This window comes from Tiliqua scincoides, chromosome 10 (assembly GCF_035046505.1).
Source record: "Tiliqua scincoides isolate rTilSci1 chromosome 10, rTilSci1.hap2, whole genome shotgun sequence".
NCBI lineage: Eukaryota > Metazoa > Chordata > Lepidosauria > Squamata > Scincidae > Tiliqua > Tiliqua scincoides.
In genome coordinates, this window is record NC_089830.1 from 29190145 (window position 1) to 29217518 (window position 27374).

At 53.5% G+C, this 27374-nt stretch overlaps 1 protein-coding gene across 1 annotated transcript; it reads left to right on the top strand.

The window, feature by feature from the left end:
• Nucleotides 1-27088, top strand: PLEKHG2 (pleckstrin homology and RhoGEF domain containing G2). Its single transcript, XM_066638153.1, has 18 exons — nt 1-49; nt 774-1204; nt 3168-3268; nt 8451-8517; nt 9264-9310; nt 10213-10363; nt 11027-11158; nt 12570-12752; nt 13572-13664; nt 14746-14832; nt 15085-15118; nt 15244-15345; nt 16453-16554; nt 18522-18560; nt 19886-19902; nt 20593-20871; nt 21406-22945; nt 24819-27088. Exons 1-18 carry the CDS (start codon nt 1-3, stop codon nt 26942-26944), a joined length of 5580 nt encoding a protein of 1859 aa, XP_066494250.1. The 3' UTR covers nt 26945-27088.
• Nucleotides 27089-27374: the final 286 nt, after the last annotated feature.

Consider the following 27374-nt stretch of genomic DNA (forward strand, 5'->3'; position numbering starts at 1 on the left):
ATGCCAGAGGGAGCCCGCAGGGGCAGCATCAAGAAAGGCGGCAAGGCAGGTGGGTACCCCTCCCATTCCCTGCAAAAGGCGGGGGGACCCTCCACTGCTGTGTCCAGAGTCTTGGGCAGAGCCCTGTCTCTGGGCTGCTTGTGTGCTGCCGCCTGGGCCCCAGGCTGGAGCTGAGAGGCAGCCTCCCCTGCTCTGCGTATGGAAAGTCCCCAGTCCAATTCCTGCTGCCTCCAGACTGGGCTGGGCTGGTCCCGCTGAAGCCCTGGTGAGCTGCTGGGGCTCAGCGTAGTGGAGAATTCTTCCTCAGTGGCCTGCCGTCGAGTGTTCGTGGCTGTTCTTCAGCAGCAAAGTTCACAGCCCTCCAGCGGGTTGGCTTAGTGGCGCGAAGCCCTCATTCTTTCCTCCTGAAAGCTGCAAAGCTGTGGAGATGTATGAAGGGGGGGAGGGAGGGGGCGAGCTGAGGAAGGTGCACAACCCTTTCTTCACACACTGCCTCCTCCCAGAATGCCGCGCGGCAGAAACCACAGCTTCAAAAGGTGCGAAAAAGCCACAAAGGATGTTGCCGAGCCAGGAGGAGGCGTTTTTGAGATCAGCCAAGCAGGGGGATGGAAGGAACGGGGTGTGGGGGGGGAGCAGGTCTACTTCCACCTCTGCCCCGCTAGCTCTCTGAACAGGAAGCCTGAGATGCACACCCAGCGGGGGTCCTCTCCAGAACAAGTGTGAGTGTCTTGGTAACAAACCTGTTGGCCTCTCCCTCCCGCCCCTGCCCCCAGCAGCACCTAGGCCCTCATCCGTCTCCTCGCTGGGCGGAATCGGCTCCGACATGGCCTCCGACCCCATCCTGGGGAGCTGCACCTCGGTGAACACCATGTGCTCAGACAGCGACCGCCCTGTCAGCCTCAGCTCCTCAACCTCCTCGGCCTCACTGCAGGACAGTCACAGTGCCTTTGGCAGCAGCAGCAGCGGCCTGGGGGGCTGCCCCTTGCCGCATCAAAATGGCAGCGACATCAGCCTGGACCTCACTCCAGTGGCACTGATGGACGACCTGGGAGAGGCCCCAGGCAGCTCCAAGCGTTGCAGCTGGTCTCCGAGCCTGGGCAGGGCCAAAGATCGGCGGATGAAGCTTTCGCACCTGGACCGTGTGGTGCTGGAGATCGTGGAGACGGAGCAGGCCTACGTGCGGGACCTCCGGAGCATTGTGGAGGTGAGGAGGAAACGCTGGTCTTGGGATCTGTGTGAGTGATGGATGGATGCACTTGCCTCCCAGCCCTCCCTTGGAGGGGCCTGGCAACAGCCCCCCTTCCGTTCTGTGCAGTGATCGGCCGGGTGAGTGGCCTCCAACTGTCAGCCTCATGGCAAAGCAGAACTTGCATCTGCATCCCTCAGTACCCAGCTTGCTGTGCACCATACTGACCACTGTCTGCTCAGCCCAGTCCAGCCACACGAAATGCTTTGTTTTTGCTCCTCGGAGGAGCAGAGCAAACTTTTCTGGGCAACTGGGTGGGGTGTTGAAGGCTTCTCTGCTCTTGGCCACACTGCGGCCTCATCGCTGAACTGGACTGATGGTTGTTCTGATGTCTGAGGAAGGCACCGTGTCCTTCTGGACCAGGCCAGATCCAGCAGCCTCGATTGCTACACACAGCTGGGGAGAGTCAGGGCGACAGCAACAAAGCCCTTGCCTGCAGCGGGACCTCCACTTTGCTCCACTCTGCCCCCCTTGCCCCATCCCTCCCTGGGGTGGTCCTCCCACCTGGCACACCCACACCCTGCCCAGCTCACCACAGGTGAGGAGGCAGAGCACAGCGGGTGCTGGTGGATGGGGGGCAAGCCCCACACTGGTCTGATCCAGCAGCTTGGCGCGACTGAGGTCCCTGTGCAGGGGACAGGTCACCTCCTTCTCTGCAAGGCCTTGTATGTGCTGTGCTGTTGTTTTCCATTAGTGACCCCTGCCCCACAGCACAGCAGCGTTCTGAAATGACGCAGTTCCAGGAGAGGGCTGTGCCACGTGCTTCATCTGAGCAGGCAGACTGGCGATATTCCACTGCTGCATCCACTACTCCCGACTTCCCCCCCAGGGCCAGGAACAGAACTCTGACGCCCTGCCCCAGTGGTCTGCCGTGAGAGGCTGTGTCTGTCTCAGCTCTGCAGTCCTGGAGGGCGGCGAGTGTCTGAGGCAGCCCTTTGCATGCCCCCCCCGCCTCTTCCGCCAGGCCTGCCTGCTCACTCTTGGAATTTCTGGAATTCTCTAGACTCTCCTGGGACCACTGGCAGGGGAGGGCCAAGCAGACTAGGGTCTGGCTGGCTGGCCTGAGCAATGGCTTTTCTTCTGTTGCTCTTTAAAGAAGCAACACAACCCTCTTCTGCTTCTCCTGCGTCCCTGACCTTCCCATTCACGTACGCCATTTCTTCATACAATGTCAGCTTTTTTGCAATTACCCTTTGGACAAGTCACTGTCTCTCAGTATCGTGTCTGCAAGAGCTCAGGGGAGGGTATGCTTGGTCCCACTCCTGTAACCTTCACAACAACCCTGCCTGGTAGGTTAACCTGAGAGTTTGTGATTGCCCAGGGTCACCCATCAGGCTTCCATTTTTGAGCTGGATTCAGACCTGGGTCTCCCTGGTCTTCGGTCCAACACTCTAATCCTCTTACAAAAGAGTTGCAAGCCACTTGTGCAAACCAAAAGCACTGTGGAAGTCAGAAGCCATTGTATGCAAATCTTATTTAAGCAAACGATTTTAAAAATTGCTCTGTTGGGTGGGACTAGACCAGCTTCCTGTTTTCTACAGCAGCCAATCAAATGAACAGAGCATGGAGGCAACAGCCCCCTCCAGCATTTGGTATTCAGTGGTAGAGTGCTTCAGGCTGTGGAGGATCTTGCTGTGTGTGCCAGGCCAGCCTGCTCCTGAGACCCTCTACCTGCCCGCCTGCCTCCACTGCTCCGCAAACTAGAAAAAAGAGGAGAATGAAGGAAAGGAGAAAGTATGAAGGGCGGAATGGAGCGAAGCCCTCCTCTCCTCCATACTTCTGCTTCTTTTCCATTCCCCTCTTCCTTCCCAAATCCACAGGAGATTCAGTGGGGGCAGCATTTGACACAGCATGTCAGACTTCTAGAGGTCTTGGGCAACCTGTCCGCGTGGCTGAGTTCTCCCATCACTGTCTCTCGCAGGATTACCTGGGCTGCATCATCGATTGTGGTCAGCTGCCCCTCAGACCTGAGCAAGTCAGTGCTTTGTTCTGCAATATAGAAGACATTTATGAGTTCAACAGGTGAGTAGACCCACTTCGACACAGGAAGTGAGGGGTGCGGAAGGGTCTGCAGAATATCTTCTTGAACACAGCTTGGGCATCTTAATCTCCAGGCACCCAGAGGCCTGTTATGGCCCAGCCAGTCAGAAAATCAAGGCCAACACATCTTAGTCAAATACATTAATTTGAATGCGTTGCTTGAATCTGCATATATGAATTGAAACAAGACGCGTATTTAACCTGTGGAAATTCAGCAGCAAAGCCTGCGCTCCGGTCTTGGGGCAGCTTTTTTTTCCCTTTGAAGCAGGGGAGGTGATCAGGAGAGCAGCTCAGTAAGTATTACAGGTGCCACAACACACCATGTAAGCAGCCCTTCCCACTCGCCAGTGGAGCCATTGGGATGGCAACCTGCAGGCTCTCGCCTTTGGGCCAGTGCCTGTGTGTTGCTGTCGCTGCCCCAATGACTCTGACAGCAAATGGGAGGGTCCGCTTACAAGGGGTGTTGCGGCGCCTGCCATACTTACTGTGCTGCCCCCCCAGCTACACTACTGGGTCAGGGTCTCAGAAGAGCAAACAATTAATGCTCCTCTATCCTGGCCCAATCCTGCAGTTCACAATCTTCTCATTTGGGCCTTAGTTGATGAATCATCTGGAATTTTGGTTATTGGTTAATTAATCCATTATCACTGCCATCCTGCGCGTACCTCCCTGAGAGTAAGTCTCACTGAATACCAGAGGACCTACTTCTGAGTAACTGTGTGTAGGATTCTGCTGTTAACCTGCACACGGTAAGGAAATTGTGTGTGTATACACCACTACACAAAAAGTGCAAGTGTGCGATCCCATGTGTACAAGGGATAGGATGTGTCCGTGTCTCACTTGTACTCCCAGGATTGTCACCGACCTTGGTTGCATTCCGCCACTTCCAACTGCCCACTCCAGATTTGTCATGGCACATTGGCAAACGTTGAAGGCGTGCTTAGAAGGAGGTGCAGGGGAGGGTGGGACACCTGACAGCAGGCCCTACACCTGTAGGAAGCAGCAGCCTCTCACTGATTCCCGTTTTAGCGGCAGAGTTTTTTTCCCTGAGACTCCCTGCCCCAGGATTTGTTTCTGCAGCAATTTCGCTGTTGAGGGGGACAAGCGGGGAGGGGATCACAGAAAGGAAATGCTTTTAGTGTTGGAATTTGCTGAGGCTGTAATTTGAGTGGGGCTTGGGGTGAGGGGCTTAGAAGGGGGAGGCGTGTTTCAGGGGGATGGGGAAGATAGAGGTCTGGGAAAGACACAAGTTGGATTTAAAGGAGTGTTATCCTTGTGGAAAGGGCACTATAGCAATCAGACCCCAAGAGGGCTGGGAGCAGAGCAGAACAGTAGGGCCTAGCTTTTCTCAAGGGAGGTGCCAGGACTGAACCATGCCTTGATGGTAGCCCGTAAACCCTGCTCCCTAATCCCAGACTCCCCATGGGAAGTAATTATAAAGTCAAGAGAGTTTCTGATCATGTACAGAGGGCTATTCCTGCTGAACTGACAGCCAGATCCTGTCTTCTGCTGTCGCCTCTTTCATTCATTACCCCTATGTAGTTAAAGCTTGATTTGGATCACTGCTAGAGCCTGTTTTGAGCACCAGGATTCAGGCCTAGAACATGCGTGGAGTGCCTCTGTGCTTGTACAAAGAGGAAGCTCGTAACGGAGTGGACTCCATAACGGAGTAACCGTTACCAGCTCCCACACATGTAGGATTAGGACAGTTTTTGAAGCTGCCTTGTTGGCATCCAACAAGCCCAGCCAGTGCTGCTAGCCAGACTGTTTAGCTGCATGTACCAATGTAAATCATTTGGGGCATATGCAGCAGGGAGGTGGGTGCCAGTGGGCAGTGCTAACCATTGCCAACCTGCCTGTCTTGCCCTCTGTCTACCCTGACACATCCATTCACCCATTTGAAGGAGTTGAAATGGTGACTCAGTTTTCCTGAGCATTAAAATGGGTCCACTCTCCATCAGTCAGTGCTAAATCTGCAGACCAGGATGTCACTCCCAGTCCCCAACCTTGCCTCCCCCCCACCAGCGGAAGAAGCTCCCTGTGACCCCCAGAAGATGGTGGACATTTGTGGTCTGGCAGTGCTGCTCGCTGAGGGGGTTCCTGGCCCAGAGCCACACTTTTTCCCCCCAGTCTGCAACACTCCTGCCGCTCTGACTTCCTTTCCCCTCCTCTCTTTGCTGCTGCTTCTGGCTTTTTGGAGTGACTTTGTTGCCAGGATCTCCCTCCACCAACCTGGCCCATCCATCTGGGTCTGTTTAAGTGCTGAGGCCAAACTGGGGAGGGTCAGAGGGGGAGGAGCATGCTGGGGAGGCAGCTTTGATGGGCAGACCCCTCCATAAGTTAACCCTTCAGGGAAAGGAGCAGGCCCCTTCTCTTCATATCAAGTCAAGCTCACTTGGTATCCTCATTGCAGCATTTAAATGTGCAGTGAAAGCAAGGTGGTTTCTTTGTGCTGGGGGCGTGCTATCGTCCTCCAGACCAGAAATCTGATGGGGACCTTGAAATGAGGAAACAGATCAGGGAGGTGACAAGGAGGGACAGGGTTGTAATCATGGGGGACTTCAATTATCCTCATATTGACTGGGTCAATTTGTGTTCTGGTCACGATAAGGAAATCGGATTTCTTGACGTGCTAAATGACTGTGGCTTAGATCAGCTAGTCACGGAGCCCACCAGAGGACAGGTGACTCTGGATTTAATTTTGTGCGGTACGCAGGACCTGGTTAGAGATGTAAACGTTACTGAGCCATTGGGGAACAGTGATCATGCTGCGATACGTTTTGACGTGCACGTTGGGGGAAGAATACCAGGCAAATCTCTAACAAAAACCCTTGACTTCCGACGGGCGGACTTGCCTCAAATGAGGAGGCTGGTTAGAAGGAGGTTGAAAGGGAGGGTAAAAAGAGTCCAGTCTCTCCAGAGTGCATGGAGGCTGCTTAAAACAACAGTAATAGAGGCCCAGCAGAGGTGTATACTGCAAAGAAAGAAGGGTTCCACTAAATCCAGGAGAGTGCCCGCATGGCTAACCAGCCAAGTTAGAGAGGCTGTGAAGGGCAAGGAAGCTTCCTTCCGTAAATGGAAGTCTTGCCCTAATGAAGAGAATAAAAAGGAACATAAACTGTGGCAAAAGAAATGTAAGAAGGTGATAGGGGAGGCCAACCGAGACTATGAGGAACGCATGGCCAGCAACATTAAGGGGAATAATAAAAGCTTCTTCAAATATGTTAGAAGCAGGAAACCCGCCAGAGAAGCGGTTGGCCCTCTGGATGGTGAGGGAGGGAAAGGGGAGATAAAAGGAGACTTAGAGATGGCAGAGAAATTAAATGAGTTCTTTGCATCTGTCTTCACGGCAGAAGACCTCGGGCAGATACCGCTGCCCGAACGGCCCCTCCTAACCGAGGAGTTAAGTCAGATAGAGGTTAAAAGAGAAGATGTTTCAGACCTCATTGATAAATTAAAGATCAATAAGTCACCGGGCCCTGATGGCATACACCCAAGGGTTATTAAGGAATTGAAGAATGAAGTTGCAGATCTCTTAACTAAGGTATGCAACTTGTCCCTCAAAACAGCCACGGTACCAGAAGATTGGAGGATAGCAAATGTCACGCCTATTTTTAAAAAGGGAAAGAGGGGGGACCCGGGAAACTATAGGCCGGTCAGCCTAACATCCATACCGGGTAAGATGGTGGAATGCCTCATCAAAGATAGGATCTCAAAACACATAGACGAACAGGCCTTGCTGAGGGAGAGTCAGCATGGCTTCTGTAAGGGTAAGTCTTGCCTCACAAACCTTATAGAATTCTTTGAAAAGGTCAACAGGCATGTGGATGCGGGAGAACCCGTGGACATTATATATCTGGACTTTCAGAAGGCGTTTGACACGGTCCCTCACCAAAGGCTACTGAAAAAACTCCACAGTCAGGGAATTAGAGGACAGGTCCTCTCGTGGATTGAGAACTGGTTGGAGGCCAGGAAGCAGAGAGTGGGTGTCAATGGGCAATTTTCACAATGGAGAGAGGTGAAAAGTGGTGTGCCCCAAGGATCTGTCCTGGGACCGGTGCTTTTCAACCTCTTCATAAATGACCTGGAGACAGGGTTGAGCAGTGAAGTGGCTAAGTTTGCAGACGACACCAAACTTTTCCGAGTGGTAAAGACCAGAAGTGATTGTGAGGAGCTCCAGAAGGATCTCTCCAGACTGGCAGAATGGGCAGCAAAATGGCAGATGCGCTTCAATGTCAGTAAGTGTAAAGTCATGCACATTGGGGCAAAAAATCAAAACTTTAGATATAGGCTGATGGGTTCTGAGCTGTCTGTGACAGATCGGGAGAGAGATCTTGGGGTGGTGGTGGACAGGTCGATGAAAGTGTCGACCCAATGTGCGGTGGCAGTGAAGAAGGCCAATTCTATGCTTGGGATCATTAGGAAGGGTATTGAGAACAAAACGGTTAGTATTATAATGCCGTTGTACAAATCGATGGTAAGGCCACACCTGGAGTATTGTGTCCAGTTCTGGTCGCCACATCTCAAAAAAGACATAGTGGAAATGGAAAAGGTGCAAAAGAGAGCGACTAAGATGATTACGGGGCTGGGGCACCTTCCTTATGAGGAAAGGCTACGGCGTTTGGGCCTCTTCAGCCTAGAAAAGAGACGCTTGAGGGGGGACATGATTGAGACATACAAAATTATGCAGGGGATGGACAGAGTGGATAGGGAGATGCTCTTTACACTCTCACATAATACCAGAACCAGGGGACATCCACTAAAATTGAGTGTTGGGCGGGTTAGGACAGACAGAAGAAAATATTTCTTTACTCAGCGCGTGGTCGGTCTGTGGAACTCCTTGCCACAGGATGTGGTGCTGGCGTCTAGCCTAGATGCCTTTAAAAGGGGATTGGACGAGTTTCTGGAGGAAAAATCCATTATGGGGTACAAGCCATGATGTGTATGCGCAACCTCCTGATTTTAGAAATGGGTTATGTCAGAATGCCAGGTGTAAGGGAGGGCACCAGGATGAGGTCTCTTGTTATCTGGTGTGCTCCCTGGGGCATTTGGTGGGCCGCTGTGAGATACAGGAAGCTGGACTAGATGGGCCTATGGCCTGATCCAGTGGGGCTGTTCTTATGTTCTTATGTTCTTATGTGCTGTCTTTTCTCTCCCTGAGCAGTGAACTCCTGGAAGAGATGGAGAGGCGCCCCAGTGCCCATGCTGTCGCAGACTGCTTTGTCCAGAGGGTAAGGGTCTCTCTCTTCCGTGCACCCCCCACCACTGCAGCCTTTCCCTCCTTCCTGCCCGTACCTGTTTGCTCTGCTGTAACTTTTCAATGTCATCTGTAATAGATTAACTTCCTCCAACTCTATGTCACCCCAGTCTGTTTGGACGCATCAGCCAGTCCAGACTGCAGCGGCCAGGACTCACCATGGGAATTTCCCCAGACTTATTTAGCTTTGCCAGCTCTTGATCTGAAACGCTCTTTTTATCCAAGAGAGCTCTCCACAGTCTGGGGCCAGAGGAGCTAAAAGAACCATCTTTTAGCTGGTGATGGCTGCGAGATTAAAGAATTTGGAATTAGATTTGGCAAATTCATGGAGGAGAAAAAGCCTCCTGGCGACTGTTAGCTGCGATGGCTAAATGGAACCTCCATGTCTACCAGCTGTCTACCTATGAAGAGCGTTTGCACAAATAGTGGGGGGTGGGGCTAGTGCCTTTGTGCCCTGCTTTTGGGCTTCCCAGGGGTTTCCAGTGGGCTCGAAGGTAAGAACATCAGAGCTGCCTTATTGGGTGAGCTGGGGAAGAGTCCCCACCCCCCAACTCCAAGCTGCTCTTGGAGTTCAGACCCTGCCCAGAGTGCCTTGGCAATCAAGGATTCCCTTGTCACATGGGCATGAAGCAAAGCTGTAGTGCAGTCTTCTGGAAGTTGAAGAAATAAAACTCTTGTGTGCTTCCGTGCATTTTAATGTTGTTCAATTAACTCTTGCAGAGTGAAGAGTTTGACATCTACACCTTATACTGCATGAACTATCCCAAGTGAGTCAGAATTCCCAGCCTGGTTGGCTCAGCCTGTTTTCAGGACCTGAATTTGCTCCATCCGTCTGAAACCGCCCTCATTGGGGACTCTCCAGCTGCCCTCTCCCGTCCACAGCATCCTTCTCCCACATGGACAGTTCGCTTTCTGGGCAGAGACGGGCATTCCTCTGGTTGGCAGTGTGGCAGAACTCGTTTTCTGCCTTCCTCCTTACAGCTCCTAGCACCCTGTTGGCACTGTCTGGGTGTTAAGAATGAATGACAACCAGCGTGGAGTAGTGGTTAGAGCAGTAGTAGCCAGAGGGGGGCGCAGTAGGAACAGCAGGCACCACAATGCACGGTGTAAGCGGCGCCTCTCGCTCGCTGTCGAAGCCATTCGGGGCAGCGACAGCCACACAGAGTTTTGCACTTACAGTTAGAGCTGCTAGGTTAGAGTACCAGATTTGGGCTGGAAAGTCCCAGGTTTACACCCACCCTTGCTCATGGAGGTCACTGGCTGATGCTGGGTCCGATACTGCCTTTCACAGTTTCGCCTACCTCACAAGGTCGTTGTGGGATAAAATGGGTGGATGGAGAAACGTCTGTGCCACTCTGGGCTCACTGGAGGAAGAGCAGGTTAAAAATGGCAGAAATAAATACTGGTCGTGTGGGAGGCTTCGGCACCACTTTGTGTAATATTCAGGCACTGTCTTTCCTTCATTACGACCTCTCTGAGGATGAGCAACAGGCTTTCTTTCCCCTCTTAAAAGTGGACAGATGTTGCGACAACAGAACCTGCGCTGAGTAAACTCCTAGCTATGAAGGGAAACAGGAAGTCTTTGTTGTGCCCTCTTCTCCCCCCCCCCATTTCTCCTCTTTCCTGCCCCCTCACTGTCTCCTGAAACAGAGTCCTCTTTCCTCCCCAGCTCGGTCTCTGTGCTGCGGGAATGCATGGAGAACGAATCCTTGGCCAAGTTCTTCCGTGAGAGACAAGCCACCCTGGCGCATGTGCTGCCCCTGGAGACGTACCTCCTGAAGCCTGTCCAGCGGATCCTGAAGTACCACCTGCTGCTACAGGTTGGCTTCTGGGCTGAGGGGGAGGCAGGGAAGGAAGGTGGGTTAGAAGCTTGAGGCTGTTTGGAATTGCTCTTCCCCTCTTCTAGGCTGGGATCATGAATAAAGGGCTCTTCACGTAAACCGCCAGCAATTTTTTTTGCAAATCTTATCTTCATGAGGACTAGAGACATCATTTAGGGCGCAATCCTGAGGCGCCCTTGGGTTGGTGCAAGTCCCCTGCTCCTTGTGAGTCGGTTAGGCTGGCGGGTGGAGGCGTTCTGGCCCACGGAGGCTGAATTCAGCCTCCACACTGACAGATGGACCAAACCTTGCGTTGGCCGACTTCTGCCGATGTAAAGCTCTGGGGTGGGCGAGGGGGAGGCGTTCTGGGGCGGGGGAGGGCGGGCACTGGGCAGCCCCAGGAGTGGGCGGGGAGCAGAAGGCGGAGCCGGGACCCAGCAGGTATAAGGAAGAGTTTCCCCTTCCCTTCCGCTGAGTCACTTTGCAGCCCTGTCTTGCGCTGGATGCAGCACAAGCCTCCTGGCTTGCCTGTTCCAGCGCTAGATAGGATTGCGCTGTTAAAGTGAACACTGTTGCAGGAAGGGAGCAGATCTGGCGTGATCTCAGTTTTTGCAGATTCCTGGGTCAACTGAATAGTCTCTCCTCACACCATGTCCTCCCTAGGAACTTGCAAAGCACTATGACAAGAGCAGCCCTGGCTATGATGCCGTCGAAGAGGCCAGCATCACCATGACCGCTGTGGCTTGGTACATCAATGACATGAAGCGCAAGCAGGAGCATGCTGCCCGGCTGCAGGTACAGTGGCTTGCACAACGTTTGCATACGTGGCCCCAGTTCTCTGCCGTGTAAACAACTGTGTAAACTTATACCTGTGAGTTTCTTTTTCATAATTTGTACTGCTGTCAAGAGTCATGGGGCAGAGGGCAAAGTGGAAATGCTATTCACAGCAGCCCCCCCCCTTCTAGGATACTACTAGTCTTAGCCTCATGCTTTTAGGCATATCTTAGTCCATGAGGGCTAGAAACTTTTTTGTTTTGAACTGAGATTGCCAGAAGTCTGAGTGTTGCACTTTTTATTTATTTATTTATTTCACTTTTTTATACCGCCCTTTCTCCAAAGAGCTCAGGGCAGTGTACACAGCTGCTCCCCTCCTTTTGTCCTCACAACAACCCTGTGAGGTAGGTGAGGCTGAGAGAAAGTGACTGGCCCAAGATCACCCAGGAGGCTTTGTGGCTAAGGGGGGATTTGAACCTGAATCTTCCAGGTCTAAGTCCACCTCCCAAACCACTACACCTCACAGGGTTGTTGTGAGGACAAAAGGAGGGAAGCAGCTGTTCCACCCTTGAATGGGAACTCACAGAATTATGGAATGCATAATTTTGGAATCCACGTTCATATTCAGCCGCCAAATGTCTACTTGGATGAGACCAGCAATGTTTATTTTCAGTGACTGTTCCAAATATTTTATTCCAGTGCACCTTCAGAAACCGAGAAGGAATTTGTCATGACTGTTATCATCCTTGGTTATTTATTTAAAATATTTATATCCTGCCTTTCCGTCCTACCTTGGGAGATGAAATGTAACTCAAGAAGAGGAAATTGCTAGCCTTTTCTCGTTTAACGTGTTGTTTTATGGTTTGTAGTTCCTTAAACAAAATCTGTAAGTTGCTTTTGAGGGCCTGTTAATGTGCAAAGTAAACAAATAGAAAATGCAGGAGGGAGAACATTTGAAAAGCCAGGGGGGTGATACGCTCTGGTCATGCCAGAAGTGGAAATAAGAGTCTTCACTTGGTGCCTATCAAGAAAGGGGCCAGCTGGTTGTCCTGGAACAGAGAGCTACATAGATTGGGTGCCATGATGAAGAAGTCTTTTCCTGCCTAACCACTAGCCAAGCCACCCATGTGACCTGAGCAGATAGGCAACATCATGTAGTAGGAGATGTGTCCACTATATAGTACTATCAAGTACTATAATTGTATTGCATTTTGCAATAGAAACCAAACAGTCCAGTCCTATTTGCCTAGAATCTTGTGTTAGACGTGAAGTCTAACCACTGAACTATCCAGTCCTTCCCAGACTGCTGTGGTTTCCAAACTAGCCATCAGGTTCTTCTAAGCTGCCCCTGTTAAACTGCAGCCTGTCCCTCTATCCCTTTTGCACTGAAACCTGACTTCCATAACCTCTGCAATCCCTTTGTCCTTCACAGGAGGTCCAGGGGCTGCTGGTGGGCTGGACCGGACCAGAACTGGGAGTGTTTGGGGAGCTGGTCCTGGAAGGGCAGTTCCGGGTGCCGCGTGCACGCAAGGAGCGGGTCTTCTTCCTCCTCAGCAAGGTGGTCCTGATCACCAAGCGGCGTGGCGAGGCCTTCATCTACAAGAGCCACATCTTTGTAAGAGGGCTGAATGTGAAGGGGCAGTGGGGGGGCGGGAGGAGGAGGAAGGCCTTCTCCTGACCTGACCACTGGAAGGACCAGGCATTAAGATCAGGGAATCAGATGCCGGCCAGGGACCTGTTTTGTCCCATCCACCCTGTTTCAGGCAGATGCTGCCTTTTCAAAAAGGTAATCATATAACAATATTCAGAGCTTGACCCTGGAGAGGAAAGATGCATTTGGTCTGAGTGCACAGAAGGTGCTTTTGTGCATCTGCTTTGATAGTCAGATATTGTCACTGCCTTGTCTTTGAGTGATGAGCAGCAGCATCAACAACTGAGCAACAGAGCTGCTGATGCATTATGTGTGGGATAGAGAGGGTGGAAAGAGGGATGTTCCTTTCCCTCTCACACAACACCAGAACTAGGGGACAGCCACTGAAGGTGACTGCTGGGAGAGTCAAAACAGACAAAAGAAAATATTTCTTTACTCAGCGTGTAAGTCTTCGGAACTCATTAGTCTGTGGAACTCCTTGCCACAGGATGCGGTGATGGCGTCTGGCTTAGGTGCCTTTAAAAGGGGCTTGGACATATTGATGGAGGAAAAGTCTATTCCAGGTTACAAGCCATGATGGGTATGTGCAGCCTCCTGGTTTTAGAAGTGGGCTACCTCAGAATGCCAGGTGCGAGGGAGGGCACCAGGATGCGGGTCTCTTGTGTGCTCCTTGAGGCATCTGGTGGGCCACTGTGAATGCAGGAAGCTGGACTAGATGGGGCTTTGACCTGATTCATCACGGTTTTTCTGATATTGTTTCTGCTCTCACCCTTGACTCCACAGTGCTGCAACCTGGCGCTGCAAGAGAACACAAAAGACCCAATGAGCTTCAAGATCTCTGACCTTTCAATCCCCAAACAGCAGCATGTGGTTCAGGTGAGTCGCTCTCCATTGGCAGGCCTAGAGTTGAGCTGGGCTGGAAGGCACAGTTTTATTTTTTTAAAAAGGAAACGGTGTAAACTACTTTGCAAATGTAAAGCCTGTGAGCATCACACAGGCCACCCCTTGGGACATTTATAGAACTGAAACTAGTTTGTGGGGGGAAGAAGGAAAGAGGTCTCAACTTGTCAGTGTCTTTAACTTGTTTGCAAGAAACCTCACTATTATTATTAGTTGGAGATCAGTGTTTCTTCTGACATTCATAACTAGGGATGCTGACAGTTTGTAGAGTTTGAGGAAATCAGGGTGCTGAATGACTGATTGTGTCTGATTTTAGGTTTTAAAATTAATGACTTATGATTTGTTGCTCAGTCCTAGGTAGGTACTCAAAAGCAAGTCCCACTGAGTTCAGTGGGGCTTCCTCTCCAGTTACACATGCATAGAATTGCAGCTTTAGGATGCAACTCTGAGCTCAGTTATCTGCAAGGACGTTCTGCTGAACACTGGGACCATGTGTCAAATCTGGCAGTATGCATATTAAAATTAGATTGAAAATAGGAATTTGAACTAAAAAAAGAGACTCCCTGGTTAAAATTAAGAAATGTATGCAAACATCTGTGTCACTTTCAGAAATTGGTCCTCCTTAATTTCTGTCTCCTTCCAGTATCCTGTACATGCCCCCTCGTTTTAAGCCTCTACCCCTGCACTTCCATTTATCACCAGCAGAGGGAGTGCAACTTCACCCTAAATTCTGCAAGGAGCAAACGAACATCTGGGGAGAATCTGAACAGAAACTTTGGCTTTGGTGGTCACGTGGTCTGTTTTTCCTGAGTAGGGCCACTCAAAGCCTGATGGTGCTATTTGCTGCCTCAAATCCCCACTTTCATTCCATCAAAAAGTCAGACTTTAGCCAATGCAGAGCCAGAGATACAAGGTGAAATCAGCAGGCAGGATTCTGCCCAGTAAGTGAGAAACAGCAGCCGCATATGATGGGAGCATTGTGAGTGTGAGTCACACAGGAGATGGAGCCTGCAAAATACCATGGAGATGCAGCTAAACTCTGCCTTCTGTACTGCAGGTGAAGAATCAGGAAGAGAAGCGGCTCTGGATCCATTACCTGAAGCGCTTAATAGTGGAGAATCACCCTGCCTCCATCCCCCAGAAGGTAGTGTCAGCTTTTGCTTGTTGAGGGGGGCCCAGGGAAGGGTTCAGGACCATGGCCCAAGGACAGAGCACTGGCTTGGCTTGGGGAAGGTTCCAGGTTGGACTGCTTGCTTCTCAAGAGGATCTCAGCTGCCCCGGGTCAGGTAAACACAGTTGTTTCCTCAGAAGCCTTTGGAAGCTCTTGCCCAGCTCCAGCCCGGCAGTAGTCACCCTCTGGCTCCTCTGATGCTCTTTCTGTTGCTTTTTCTGACAGGCAAAGCAAGTTCTGTTGGAGAACAGCTTCCAGGGTAAGTGACCAAGTCAGGAGCTTTTAGATGCTTCCTGGCTCACCCTTGTACCTACTTGCTGTGCTCAGGCTGAGCTCTCTGCAAGAGGCTCCAACTCCTCACCATCCCTTTTCCCATCACTGCAGGTTCCCCAGAAGTCTTTTTCAGCTCTGAGTCCCCAAAGAAGCCCCAGCCTTCTCCCCGGCTGGATGAGTCCAGAGCATGTGCCCGTGGGAGGCGGCAGTCGGGTAAGAGAAGGGCCAGCCTGTGGGAGGTAGCTGCACAACACACAGGAAGGGTCATGTCCTTCATAGTGCCCAGCCAGGAATTCACAGTCACAAGCTGCCACTGGCAAATCATGGAGGAGAAGCAAGTCCATGGTTGTTAGCCACGAATAGACCAGGAAAACTTCCAGTGGCTATTAACCCCAGTTGCTGGATGGACAAAGAAGAGGGGATGGCTCTCCCCCTCCTACACTGATTGTGAGCCCCTGGGGACATCAGCCCCTGGCTGTTTCGTCTTGAGAGCAGAATCCTGGACTAGACAGGCCTTCGGTCAGACCTAGTGAAGCAGTTCTCACTCCACTAGGTTGAAGTCCCTGCCCTACGTCCCCGCTCCTGCGTGAGGGATGAGGCCGTAGCTCAGGGTCAGGATATCTGATCTGCACGCAGGAGGTTCCGGTTTCGAGACGTGGGGCCTCTCTGGGTAGTGCTGGGAAAGGCCCTTCTCTGCCTGAAACCCTGGAGAGATTTAGTCAGTTCAGAGCCAGACAGAGCTGGTGGCCTGACTCAGCAGGTGGCAGTGCTACATGTTCATGTTTGCTCATCAGCATCCTGGCTGGAGGGGCCAAGGGTGAGGGGTGGGGCCTCTGGAAGCTCCCAGGATGTGCAGATCACCTGCAGCAGTAGTGACAGAAAATGTCAGATTTACGTGCCTGGCTTCCTTGCTCTGTTAAGGGCAGCACTGAGCAGATGGAATTTAAGGACAGCAGCTTGACCTCCTGACGCCCTGCAGGAAGCTAATTCTTGACACAGCCATTTTCATCCAGTGTGCTGTGGAAATTTGAAGCACAGCACTGGAAGATCCCTGAAAATCTCTTCCAGGTACTGCAGTTCTGTTTCTCGGCAACTGTCTGTAGTAATGAATTGCCTACCCCTGGCCAGCGGAGGAAAAGGGACAAACAATTCATTACTACAGAGAGCCGCCCGAGAAACAGAGCCAAGAACCCAGAAGAGTGCCCCAGAAGTGACATCACAGCAGGCCAAGAGAAGACCATAGAGGGCAGTGTGCCATGAGAAGAGAAACACTGAAAATCGCTTTCTTAACCTGGTGTGACTTTTTCTCTCCTCTTCTAGAGCCTCCAGAGTACATGTATAGCCCCGAGAGAGCCCGGAGGAGTTGTCCCATCCTTCCCCTGGAGAAGAGCGCTTCTTACCGCCGAGGCCGCAGGCAGTCTGGTGAGGGCACGCAGGGAGCACAGAGGAACTGTTTGCTGTGCAGCTGGACACTAGGGGGCAGAACACAACCAGGGAATCTGTGCTTCCCTGAAGACGGGGCTCCCTGGGGACATGTGAGACAGAGTATGTAGGACATCCACAAGAACAAAGCGGCCCTTTGGCCAAGGTACACAGAGCTGGGGTGAGTTGCCTGCCTGGAGTGCACCACAAGAGGAATGAACAGTTCTGCTTGCAGCTTCATCCCAGAAAGGTTTTGTGGACAATCTGCGGGGGGGGGGGGAGGCTTTGAAGGCAAACATGGTCAGAGGAGCCTTGCACAGAAGGGGATCCGATTTTCCCACAAAGTCAGCCTTCCCTCTGAGGACAGATGAACACACACTTTAAAGCCTTTTTAGTTAGAAGAAAGACAACTGAAGGATGGTATATGGTGTGAAAAAAGAGAGGCACCTTTCTCATTCTCCCGTACAATTAGAACTCAGGGTCATTCTGTGAAATTGTTTGGCTGGACAGGCAGCTCCTTTTTCATACAGCAAAGAATTTTCCACCACCATTTGTGGTGGTGGCCTCTGGCTTCAACAGTGCTCAGAAGGGATCCTACGCATTCACAGGAGATCGGTCTGTCAACAGCTATTTGATGTAGTGCCACGTGGAGCCTCCCTATTCACAGGCAGTCTACCTCGGAATCCTGGTTTGCTGGGGAGGGGCTGTTTCCAGAAACATCCTCTTGGCTGCTGTGTGAAGCCGGACACTGGCCTTGATGGGCCTGTGGATGGATTCAGCACCCTGGCTGAGGTTCTTGGCAAGGAGTGTTTCCTGTTGTACTCAGTGCGCTCTTTTACTCCCACTCAGAAAGATTCAGTCCTCGTCACTGATGCCTTGTCCCTGTCGTCCCTTGGACCCAGGTCCACAAACACAAGTGCTGATTTCGAACTCGGCCCATAAGCTTGCGCTGCACTCCATTGTCGCACAACTCTAGTTGGAGCTTCCAGGGGGCACCAGCTCTGGGCTCTTGTTTGTTCTTGGCCATTTTCTTCCTCATCTTATACTTCAGTGTCTGTTAAGTGCCCTTAAGTTCCCCTTTCTCATAACAAAGCCTTCGTGAAGCAGAGAGCTGGTTTGTTGCTCTCTTTAACTCAGCAGACAGAAGCTGCAAGTGTTGCATCCAAGGGACCGGTGACTGATGTGCTCTTTTTTGGCTGACGTCGGAATGTGCAGACATTCAGGCTTCACAGGGCTCTCAGTCAGCCTGTTGCTGAGGGGGACAACTTGTGAGCACTTCCTGTCTTTTTGCAGCTCTTGCCATGAACTCTGGTCGAGTTCTATGAAATCCCAGTGCTTGCATGTTGCCGCCTCGCCCTCCACTGACCAGGACTGGCCTGAGACCTCCTGGGGCCTGAGGCAACGTGCCAAGTGCTGCCTGTCCTCACCTGGTGATGTCCCAGGCCTTGTTCCTTCCACTTCCTGGAGCAGAAGGGGGCATTTAGCCTGGCACTGTCTTCTCCTCCACAGTTCCCCTTTCAAATGCAAGAATGGGAGGAGGAGAGGCAGAAGTGGGTCAGTGGAGGGAGCTCTGATTCCCTACCCCACCACACTCCTCTCCTCCTCCTTCCACCTGCGCCCCTCTTCCAAACCAGGGAGTGGGAGGAGGAGCCGTGGAGGAGACGGAGCAGGCAGCAGGTGGTGCCTCCCCTCCAGCCTGCTGCCTGAGGCAGCCGCTTCAGTTGGCCTTCTGCAGGGCCTGCCCTGACACCAGCCTAAGCTGGGTTGGCTGAAGGCAGATCTGTCTGTATCTATTTTGGACTAACTCCAATTATCTGAGTTTATTCCCTGCCCAAACATAAAAGCTCTCAGCTGTGCAAGGAAAAGTCCGTTCAGTTACACAGTGAATCCTCCTCATCCTTCATCTCCTCCCTTTCCACCAAGCTCAACGCTCAATTAAGATTTCTCCTTCTCTTGGCTCCCTGCAGAACCAGCCAAGGAGTCTCAGCTCCCATTTCAGCAAACAAGTAAGTCTTTCTCTCAACTTGTTCTGTGTGTTTGAGGGAGGCAGTGTGTGTGTGTGTTGGGGGGGGGGGTAAATAGGGCACATTCTAGTTAACTTCTCACACGTATCTTGGATCGCACCCTCTAATCCATCGTGGTCGAATGCTGAACTTAGGGGATCATGATTCAAATCTTACCCTACAAAGGACATAGCCTTGAGTGAGTCACTCTCAGCGTCCCCGTCCCTTCTATCAAAGAAGAATACATAGTGCCCTCCTTTTGTGTTGTGAAGGGGAGATGTGTGCCCCCTACTACCCCCTGCCCTCCCCCAAACACAGTCCTTGCCAAATTGTTCCAGACAGTACAAACCATCACCACCACGCCTCGTGTTAAAATAAGCATTGCTTCTGCTCGAACCTTTTCCTCTGGTGAGAACCCAGGCTGTCTGGTGGCATTTTCAAGCACTGAAGGCAGGTTCAGAGAGCGGACCACTGTCCATGGCAAGCGTTCTTACAAATCTCAGCCCATTTCCTAAGAGCCGCCCTGCCAGATCATACCACAATTCCAGCTGCTTCCTGCAGTGGCCAATCACATGCAAGGTGACAGCTCTTCCTTGCTTCAGGTATACTGTCTCTAGATATGGAGGCTCCATATGGCCACAAGCCAGTAGCTGCTGATAGACCTGTCCAGCATGACTCTGGTCTGATGTTTCTGCGTTGCTTCAGTGACATGGGCCAGGAAAGTGCGCCTGTGATGTGGGAAGCACAGCTTCTCAGAAGTGATTTTGGGTTCTCTTAAAAGACATGGTTGTGAGAATTGGCTTTGTTTGGGATTACCAGAGGAAGACCTCGGTGGTGCCAGCATCCCACCTGTTTCCTTACATCCTCCAGCTCTAGCCCCTGGATTCCATCCAAAGAGCTTGAAAGGCTCCTGGGTGTATCCCACAGTTTCCATCTTCCTCCTGGAGAAGTCTGCAGGAGCGCAGAAAGCTCAGGATATGTTCCAGTCAGATTTGTGTGTGAAGCTTTTGTAGACTGGCAGCCAGTTCAACTGGTGCTTGAGCTTCTAACCTCAGATGGCACAAACGTGTGTGTGTGTGTGTGTGAACACATGCCTTGCTCACACCTGAAGGACTAGTCTCTAGTCCACAAAAGCTTCTGCCGCAATAAATCCACCAGTCTTTTAAGGTGCTATGAGACACCCTGTTGCTTTTGCTGCCGCAGACTCATGCAGGTGCCCTTCTAGAACTCATCCTGTAAGTGCTTTTCACTGAGAGACCATCCAGCATCTGATGGCAGCTTTTCATTTTCTTTTTTCTGTTTCTGTTCGCTGCTGGGGACATTCTCAGGCACAATCAAGTTGAAGGTAAGTGACCTGTGTCTGCCATCATTTACCTGTTGCCTGGGGGGGCAGGGTTCCCACAGGAAAAACTTCCTCTTTCCCGTCCTTACATTGTTAATGCTCCCAGCGCTTTCTAGATGTCAAGAAAATTTGTTCTGAGATGGACCGTGCTTTTGGGGGCCACAGTAAGGCTGCCTCCCTTGCTGACGTGATCCTGCCAAATGCATTGACAGTGCCTCACAGATCAGGGCAGGAGGTCTGGTCTAGAGGGTAGCGCCTCCATTAGCCCGAAGATAACATCAGAAGGTCGCCAGTTCAAGGACACCGGCAGCTCCCTGAGCGGCTGAGAATGGCGAGACCTTGAAGCAGCTGACAAGCCCAGCTGAGCGATTCCACCTGCTCTTGGTGTGAGCAAGAAGCATCTTGGCTGCCCTCCATGTGAGAGATGGAGCTGCTTGTCAGACTGCATGGGAGAACTGGAGGCCAGAAGTGAGACCAAACCAGGAAGATTCATCTGAAATGTTGTTGGTTCTTGAAAGAGAGAACCTCCATGATTGTAAAAATCCCCTTGAGGGATTTAGAAGTGTCTGCCTTGAAACCGCCTTGAATAAAGTCAGAGGAGTAATCCCATGACCAGAAAGGCGGTATATACATACCTAGTTATTATCTTCATTATGTTGGGATCGATAGTAATCCCACCTTCACTCCTTGCAGCATGCAGACAGTGACGGAGAGCTGTTTCCTGCCTCGGAGCCCCTTCGCCCCACCAGCAGCTCCTGCACCCTGGCCTCTAGCAGGGCAGAGGCAGAAGAGTCCGACCAGGAGAAAGGGGAGGCGGAATTCTCCCTGGCTGAAGAGCCAATCCCCACCAACCTGTCTATCACTGAGGAGATCTTGGAACTGCTCAGCCAGCGAGGTCTGGACAAGGAGGCCGGAGTAGAAGGGGCCTTTTTGGCAGGAGGGAGCAGTCCAGCTCCACAGCTCACCCAGGAGGTAGGAAGAGGGGGTAGGAGGCGGGTGGGTCAAGAAGCACTTGTGTTTTTAGTCTTGGAGCGGCTTCATAACTGCAGGTGGCAGGGGCAGTTGTTCCTTCGGGACTGATGGAACTGATTGCCACCATACCTTTTAAAAAACCCCAGCATAAAAGGCTTTGCAGATAAAATTCTAGGTAAGTTGTTTTGGGGGCTGCCTGATATCTTGGGCTAGCCAGAGCTTAGAGATGAGTGTGCGGAAACAGCCTGGAGCAGCTGTGCAGTGAGGAGAAGGCAACTTGTAGGCCCTCTTATTTAAAGAAGTGGTGTACCCAGCTGCGGTGGGCAGTAAACAGCTCATGTTTGAGGCATCAGGAGTCTTGGGTGAATGAGCAAATAGTTTGTTTCACGCTTGCACCGCTGGTGAAGGATTGTGCAGAATCACGGCTCACACCCTGGCCTGTCCACAGCAATCCTGAAAGTTTAGGTTGCTGCAGGCCAAGTTGCTTGGCCTGGCCTTGTAAACACTGCTGTTTGCACTCTTGTTCTCCTTCAGGATCAGCCCCTCCAAAGTGACGCTTTAGAAGAGTTGCAAGAGGAGGCAGAGGAAGAGCCAGGAGGATGTGGATTCCGGAAGGGTGGCCCCTTCGACACCCCCCACACTTCACCCCAAAGTAGTGCCCCCCAGGAGCAGCCACCTCCAGCGCTCCGCCATTCCTTTGCCAGTGACTCTTCTGAAGAAGAGGACCGGCAGCGCCAGGAAGGGTCCGGCAGTCCATCACCTCTCCACGTTCTGGAGGACTTGGCCTTAGAGGAGGCCAACAGCAAGCTAGAGGAGGGAGGGGAGGCTGTCTGCCTGGATCAGGAGGCGCCCCATGGGGAGAGCCTGCTGCCTGAGGATGCTGACAGCTCCGACCAGCCAGATTCTTGCCTCCCGAGCTCACTGGTTGGCTTAAATGGAGATGAAAAGATGGCCAAGGCAGACAGTGGGGCCAGGCGGGACTTGACTCTGTCCAAGGATGACTGGCTGCTGATCAAGAAGATCAAGAACTACTACGAGGGGGTGGAGGCCTTGAACAAGGTGCCAGAGCTGGCCAAGAAGGACTGTGCCCCTGCAGTGCCTGCCGGTGTGGTCCGGGAGTCTGTCCTCCGGTTCAACAGCATCTTGAGGCAGAACAACACTCGTGATTGGGAAGCGGGTGGCACCAAACTGAGACATCTCCACCCACTCCCCAGCACCACCAGCTGTGAAAACCCTGGCAGGGGCCGAAGCCAGTCATGTCACACTCAGCTGCCTTCTTGCCATCATGATTCTGAGGAGGGGAGGAGCCGGCTGCCAACAGGCCTGGAACCTTCTGGGAGGGTGCGGAGCCATTCCGGTGACACCCAATCGCCAGGGGCCTCCGAACAGCCTGGGAGTGGCAAGGGCCACTCATCTTCTGTCTGCTGTGATGGTTTCCACAAGGGGTGGGTCCAGTCCGGCAGCACCCAGTTGAAAGCCACCCAAAACAAATCTGGGAAAGAACAGAACCACCAGGGATCTGAAAGTCAATTAGAAGCAGAGCAGGAGGATCACGGAGAGCCTGAGTTCAAGTCCTGTGCTGAGATCCGGAAGGCTTGGCAGGAGAAGGAGCGGAGTGCGATTGGTGCTCCCAGGAAAGGGGGCAGGGCAGCAACAAGGGGGTCGTGCTCCAACCCTGAGGTGCTGACGTATGCTGAACCCTTGCGCATTGTGGAGGATTCAGATCTGGAGGACTCCCCTTCCACTTCAAGCAGAAATCCAGAGGGGGGAGCCCAGAGCTCAGAGGCCAAGGAAAGGCAGGACCGCCAAGCTGCCCATGGACCCCCTGGCTACCTGCCCTCGCTGGACCTCTACGAGAGTGATGGGGACCCGTGCCTCCTGGAGAACTCAGAGCGGATCATCAGTAAGGTGCAAGCCCTTGCCAAGATGTACAGCGAGAAGATCAGCAGGCTGAAAATCCAGGGGAGGGGGCTGGAAAGGCCAGGGGCGTGGCCCCACGGCCCCCACCGGAAGACTCCTGGCAGGAACCTGGCGGGGATGCAGAAGGGGAGTGAAGAAGCAAGCATCCCCCACTGTGAGTGATTTTTGTGTGTGGGGCCAAGACTTGGCTGGGGCTCTCCTGCAAGGGGGGAGTCTGCTCCCCCTCCCAGTGATTTTTGACCCATTGTGTGGGGCAACCCCAGTCCCATTGTGGCACCTGAGTCAGGCAGCGTGACGCACAGGGACGGGATCTGCTTGCTAGCATAGCCAGTTTACACAGCAGCTTAGGAGGCTTTTGCTGGGAAGATGGCTTCCAGGACTGGGGGAGAAAAGAAGCGGAAGGCTTTATTTAGTCAGACGCCCTCATAGGAGGGGGAGAGAGAGAGGAGGATAGCCTGAGGTAAGCAGTCTGCATACCAGAGGAAGGGTCCTTTCTCTGCCCTCCCTAGAGGTGCTTCCAGAGGTGGAACCTGGGCCCTTCCGCATGCGGTTTCAGGAGCTGCACCCTGGATTTCCAGCCCCTCACAGTGGCGTAGCTAAGGGTGTTCAGGGGAGTACATTGCCCCAGGAACCACACTGTGAGGGGTTGCTGACCCCCACCCCCAGCAGTGGATCCCGTGGCATCCAGGAGGAGTTCTGAGGCACGGGTGGCAGTTTCATGGAAACTGGAGGTGCCTTTTTAAGATCTTCTGGAGGCCTTCTGAGACGCTGGAGGAAGGATGCCGCCCTGCATCTCAGGCCACCCCCCAGACACCCCGGTGGCTGTTCTGGGTATCTGACCTCCAGCAGGTGTTAAATTTTTTGTGCCCCCAGAGCCAGATCTCTTAGCTGTGCCACTGGCCTCTTGCTTACGTTTGGGGCAGCAGGAAAAGGGAGCTGTGGGGAACCAGAGTGTGATGGTGGTATCTTGGGAGGGAGGGAATTGGCTCAGGAATTGTCTCAATGGCCCAGAGGAAAAGTATTCCTGCCTCTACAGCCCAGCAGCCCCCCTGAGACTGCCTTTACCCCCACCCCACCCAGTGCCCCCCATGGTTTCCTACATTTGTCTCCAGTTCCTCTTAGTGGGAAGCACAGAGCAGCTGGGCAGCCTTGTGAGCAAACGTCCTCTTAGTCATGGGAGCTGTGGAGCTCTGGTGAGCTGCCAGGACCCCCATCTGTCCCTGTCGCCAGGTGGCAGCTCCAGATAGCTCCGTTCCCTGGCTGCAAGACGCGTCACTCGACAGGTTCTTGGGCGCCAGGCGCAACGCAATTAGGCGTTGCGTGTTCTCATTAGAGCCAGACAGTCATTAAGCTTCAGAGGCTAAGGGGGGAGGCTGCGGGCTGGGGTGTGTATTTGTGGCCTGGGGGGAGCAGAAGCAAGTGCTCACTGGAGACCCCAGTCCAGCCTGCGAGGGAAAAGAGGAGGGATGCTCAGAAACCCTGAAGCCCCCAGAGGGGCCCACACATTCCCTTTCCTTGTGAAATTGCACTTGGTTCCAGTGCCCTCTTTCTCTCTCACCAGTCTCATTTGGAGGGGCCCCCATCCCAGATTGGGAGGCAGCCTGACCCTGAGGCTGGGTGAGGCAGTGATTGTGGGGCCAGATCTTGCCTGCCCAGCGCCAGATCAGCCTTCAGCACAATAGAAAGAGGGTTATTTTTAGGGCTGTGGGTCTCAGGGGTCACATTTTTGCAACCTCGCTTTGCACCCAAGTCTCAGCAGAGCTGCCTTTTTAGCTGTCAGAGGAAGTGTAAGATAATTAATAAAGAGAAGCTCCCCCTGCTTAGAGGGAAAGGCTATTTCTGGGCTTTCTTTTGCGTTCTTTGGCTTCCCCCCTCCCACTCCAGTTGCCTCTTGCGGGACTCATCAACTCTTGCTTCAGTGGATTGCTGAACCGGTTTAGACAGACTGGGCTTCTCACAGACCTGACTGGGGCTTTTTCTGGCAACGGGGCTTTCAGGTTGTCTCCTGCCTCTCTCTCTTCCTCCAGGTGAACCACGGATCTATGGCCACGTCCTCATCCACGAGCCCCTGCAGCATGTGGTTGGTGTCCAGGAGACGGTGCCTCTCGTCGCTGCCACCCGGGGGACTGCACTGGAGCTGCGTGGCAGGGGCTCCCTCCCTCTTCTCACTCCAGATCTACTGGGTCCCCTGAGGCAGGACGTGCCCTGCTCTGTGGCCCCCCATCCGCTGTGTGCTCAGTCAGAGGCGTGGCTGGGCGCTGGCAGCCTGGGCCTCCCTGCAGCAGACTGTGGGGGAGAAATGCCAGAAAGTGCTGGGAGTGGGTCCCCATCACTTGAGGGCAACGGGGATCCTTTGACCCCAAGGGCAGCCGCTCAGGAGGATGTTGACGGAAGAGGTCCTTCATGTCCCACACTCTTAGCCAAGACAGCATTGGGTGCCACGGATGTGGAGGAAACTGTGCAGGAGTTGGAGCCAGATGGGGAAAGAAGGGGGGCCAAGCCACCCCCCTGCAGGCCCCTCATCCAGCCAGAGGTTTCTGTGGAAAGAGTGAAGTTCGGCCTTCCCCTGGAACCGAAGCCAAGGCCTGGGGAGTCGGAAGAAGGAGATGTTTCCACCTCCTCCGGCCTTCAAGAGGAACCAACGCCCCAAGTGTCCGATTCCTCCGCTGTGCAGGAAGGAGGCTGGGCCTTGCCACAGATGCAGGAAGCCGGCCCCTGCCGCCCCAGCGCCAGCCCCCGGGAGTTGACAGGAGGCCTTTCAAAGGGGAAAGGAGCCCCCCCTTTCTTAGAGAGCATTGAGAGCACTCCAAGGGACAGAGAGGAGTTGGGGTGTGCCATGGACGATTCCAAAACCCTGCTGGGAACGCAAGGCCAGGCGATGCTGCACGACAGCCCCATCCATTCCCCGTCCAAGGACACAGTCCCCCCACCTCTGGCTTCCTCTGGGACTGTGGACGCCGTGCTGCCTCGCAGCATCTCAACCCCATCACCCACCCACAGGGGCACACCTACCCAGCAGTGCCCTCCTCCAGCAGGCCCCAACTCCCCTACGGCAGCAGAGTCTCCGGCCTCCACCCAGGAGCGTCGCCCACCTGCGCCTCAGCCCAAGCACCTCCCCGCTTCCCCGGTCCGCCGATGCCTCTCCTCCAGCGCCGCAGCCATTTCCAGGTACATCGCTGCGACCTGCATCAGTCAGAGCCTGGCCAAGAAGAGCGGGGCCTCTCCGCCTGAGGAGCTGCAGGCCCCTTGCAGTCCACACACCTCCAGCTGGGCCGCCCCAAGGCTTCCGGCGAACCCTCTGACTCTGCTCCCCAAGGGGGCGCCCAAGGCCCACTGCCACGTGGGGAAGGCTTCGGTCTTGCCCCAGAGAGATCCTTCCCAGGTCAGCCTCCCTCCACCCTGCCTCAGCCCAGGGCCTCTCTCCCCCACGCGCCGCCGGGCCTTGAGCTCCGTGGCCCAGGCCTTTGAACAGCACGTCCCCTTCTCTTCTGCCTCGGAGCCAAACTCCCGCGTACAGTCGCCCTCCCCCGTGAGGGCCAGGGTCTGCTCCCCACTCCCAGCCGCGCCCCGCACATGCACCTTCACTCCCCTTTGTGCTCCCCCTCACGGGCAGCTGCCAGAGCATATCGTTGCTCCGGTGCCACTGGCCCCGAACTCGCTGCCAGGGCCAGCCGCTTTACCTCATACTGGCCGGAGGCCGCGGGGCCACAGCCTGCCCAGCAGCGGGCTGACAGAGAGCCAGGCCACAAACGGGGACCGGCCGGAGTGTGCCACGGGGCCTGGCCACAGCAGCCCCAGCTCTCCACCTGTGGGGCGCCGCAGCGCTCACGAACTCGGCAGCATCAAGTGGCCAAATGTGCCAGGCTTGTGCTCAAAGTACGTGAGCAGGGAACAGAGGTCTGGCCCCCAGAGGAGGGAACCGGAGGGAGAGGACTGTGCCGTGGGGAACGTGGACGCTGCTCAGAATGCAGAGAAGGGCCAGCAGAGGACCAGCTATTCCACCACTGTCAACATTCAGATTGGCGGAAGCGGGAGGATCGCCTCCTTCAGCAAGGCGCAGGTCAGTCTGACCCACCCGCTTCTTCCAACACCAGAGCAGCCGAGCATCAGGAAGGTCAACGGAAGTGCCTTGGAGACGCCGCAGAAAACATGAGCTGGAAATCACGGTGACAGGGGGAGGGTCCCTCTTCCCCAGGCCAAGACCAGACACTGTGTTCGAAAGGGCTGGAAAGCCACAGGGAGAGAAGGTTTAAGTGGCAGGGTGTCGTGAGGGAGGCAGCGCACAGCAGCTCGGCTTCAGGGTGAAGGAGAGACCATAGGGAAGGCCAGTGCTTCTCCCCCCCCACCGCCCCAAATATGGCATCTCTCAGCCCTGCTCCACAGGAAGTGAATCAGCAGGGCCAATCTTGAGCCAATCTCAGTTTGTCGGTTTCAGCAGGAGAGGAGTATCTGGACACTCTCCAAAGTACACACACAATCAGGGATCGTTTTGCAAAACGTTCTGAATTGTTTGTCCTCTTTCAGCTTTTTTCAGGTTTGGATTCCTGTTAGCAGAGATCCTCAAGGAACACAAACTTGGAAAA

Excerpts from the sequence above, each read along its gene's own strand:
- PLEKHG2 (XM_066638153.1), top strand. The coding sequence starts at position 1 with ATGCCAGAGGGAGCCCGCAGGGGCAGCATCAAGAAAGGCGGCAAGGCA. Across the intron at positions 15,119-15,243 it reads GTTGGAGAACAGCTTCCAGG|GTTCCCCAGAAGTCTTTTTC; the intron begins GTAAGTGACCAA and ends CCATCACTGCAG. Across the intron at positions 15,346-16,452 it reads CCGTGGGAGGCGGCAGTCGG|AGCCTCCAGAGTACATGTAT; the intron begins GTAAGAGAAGGG and ends CTCCTCTTCTAG.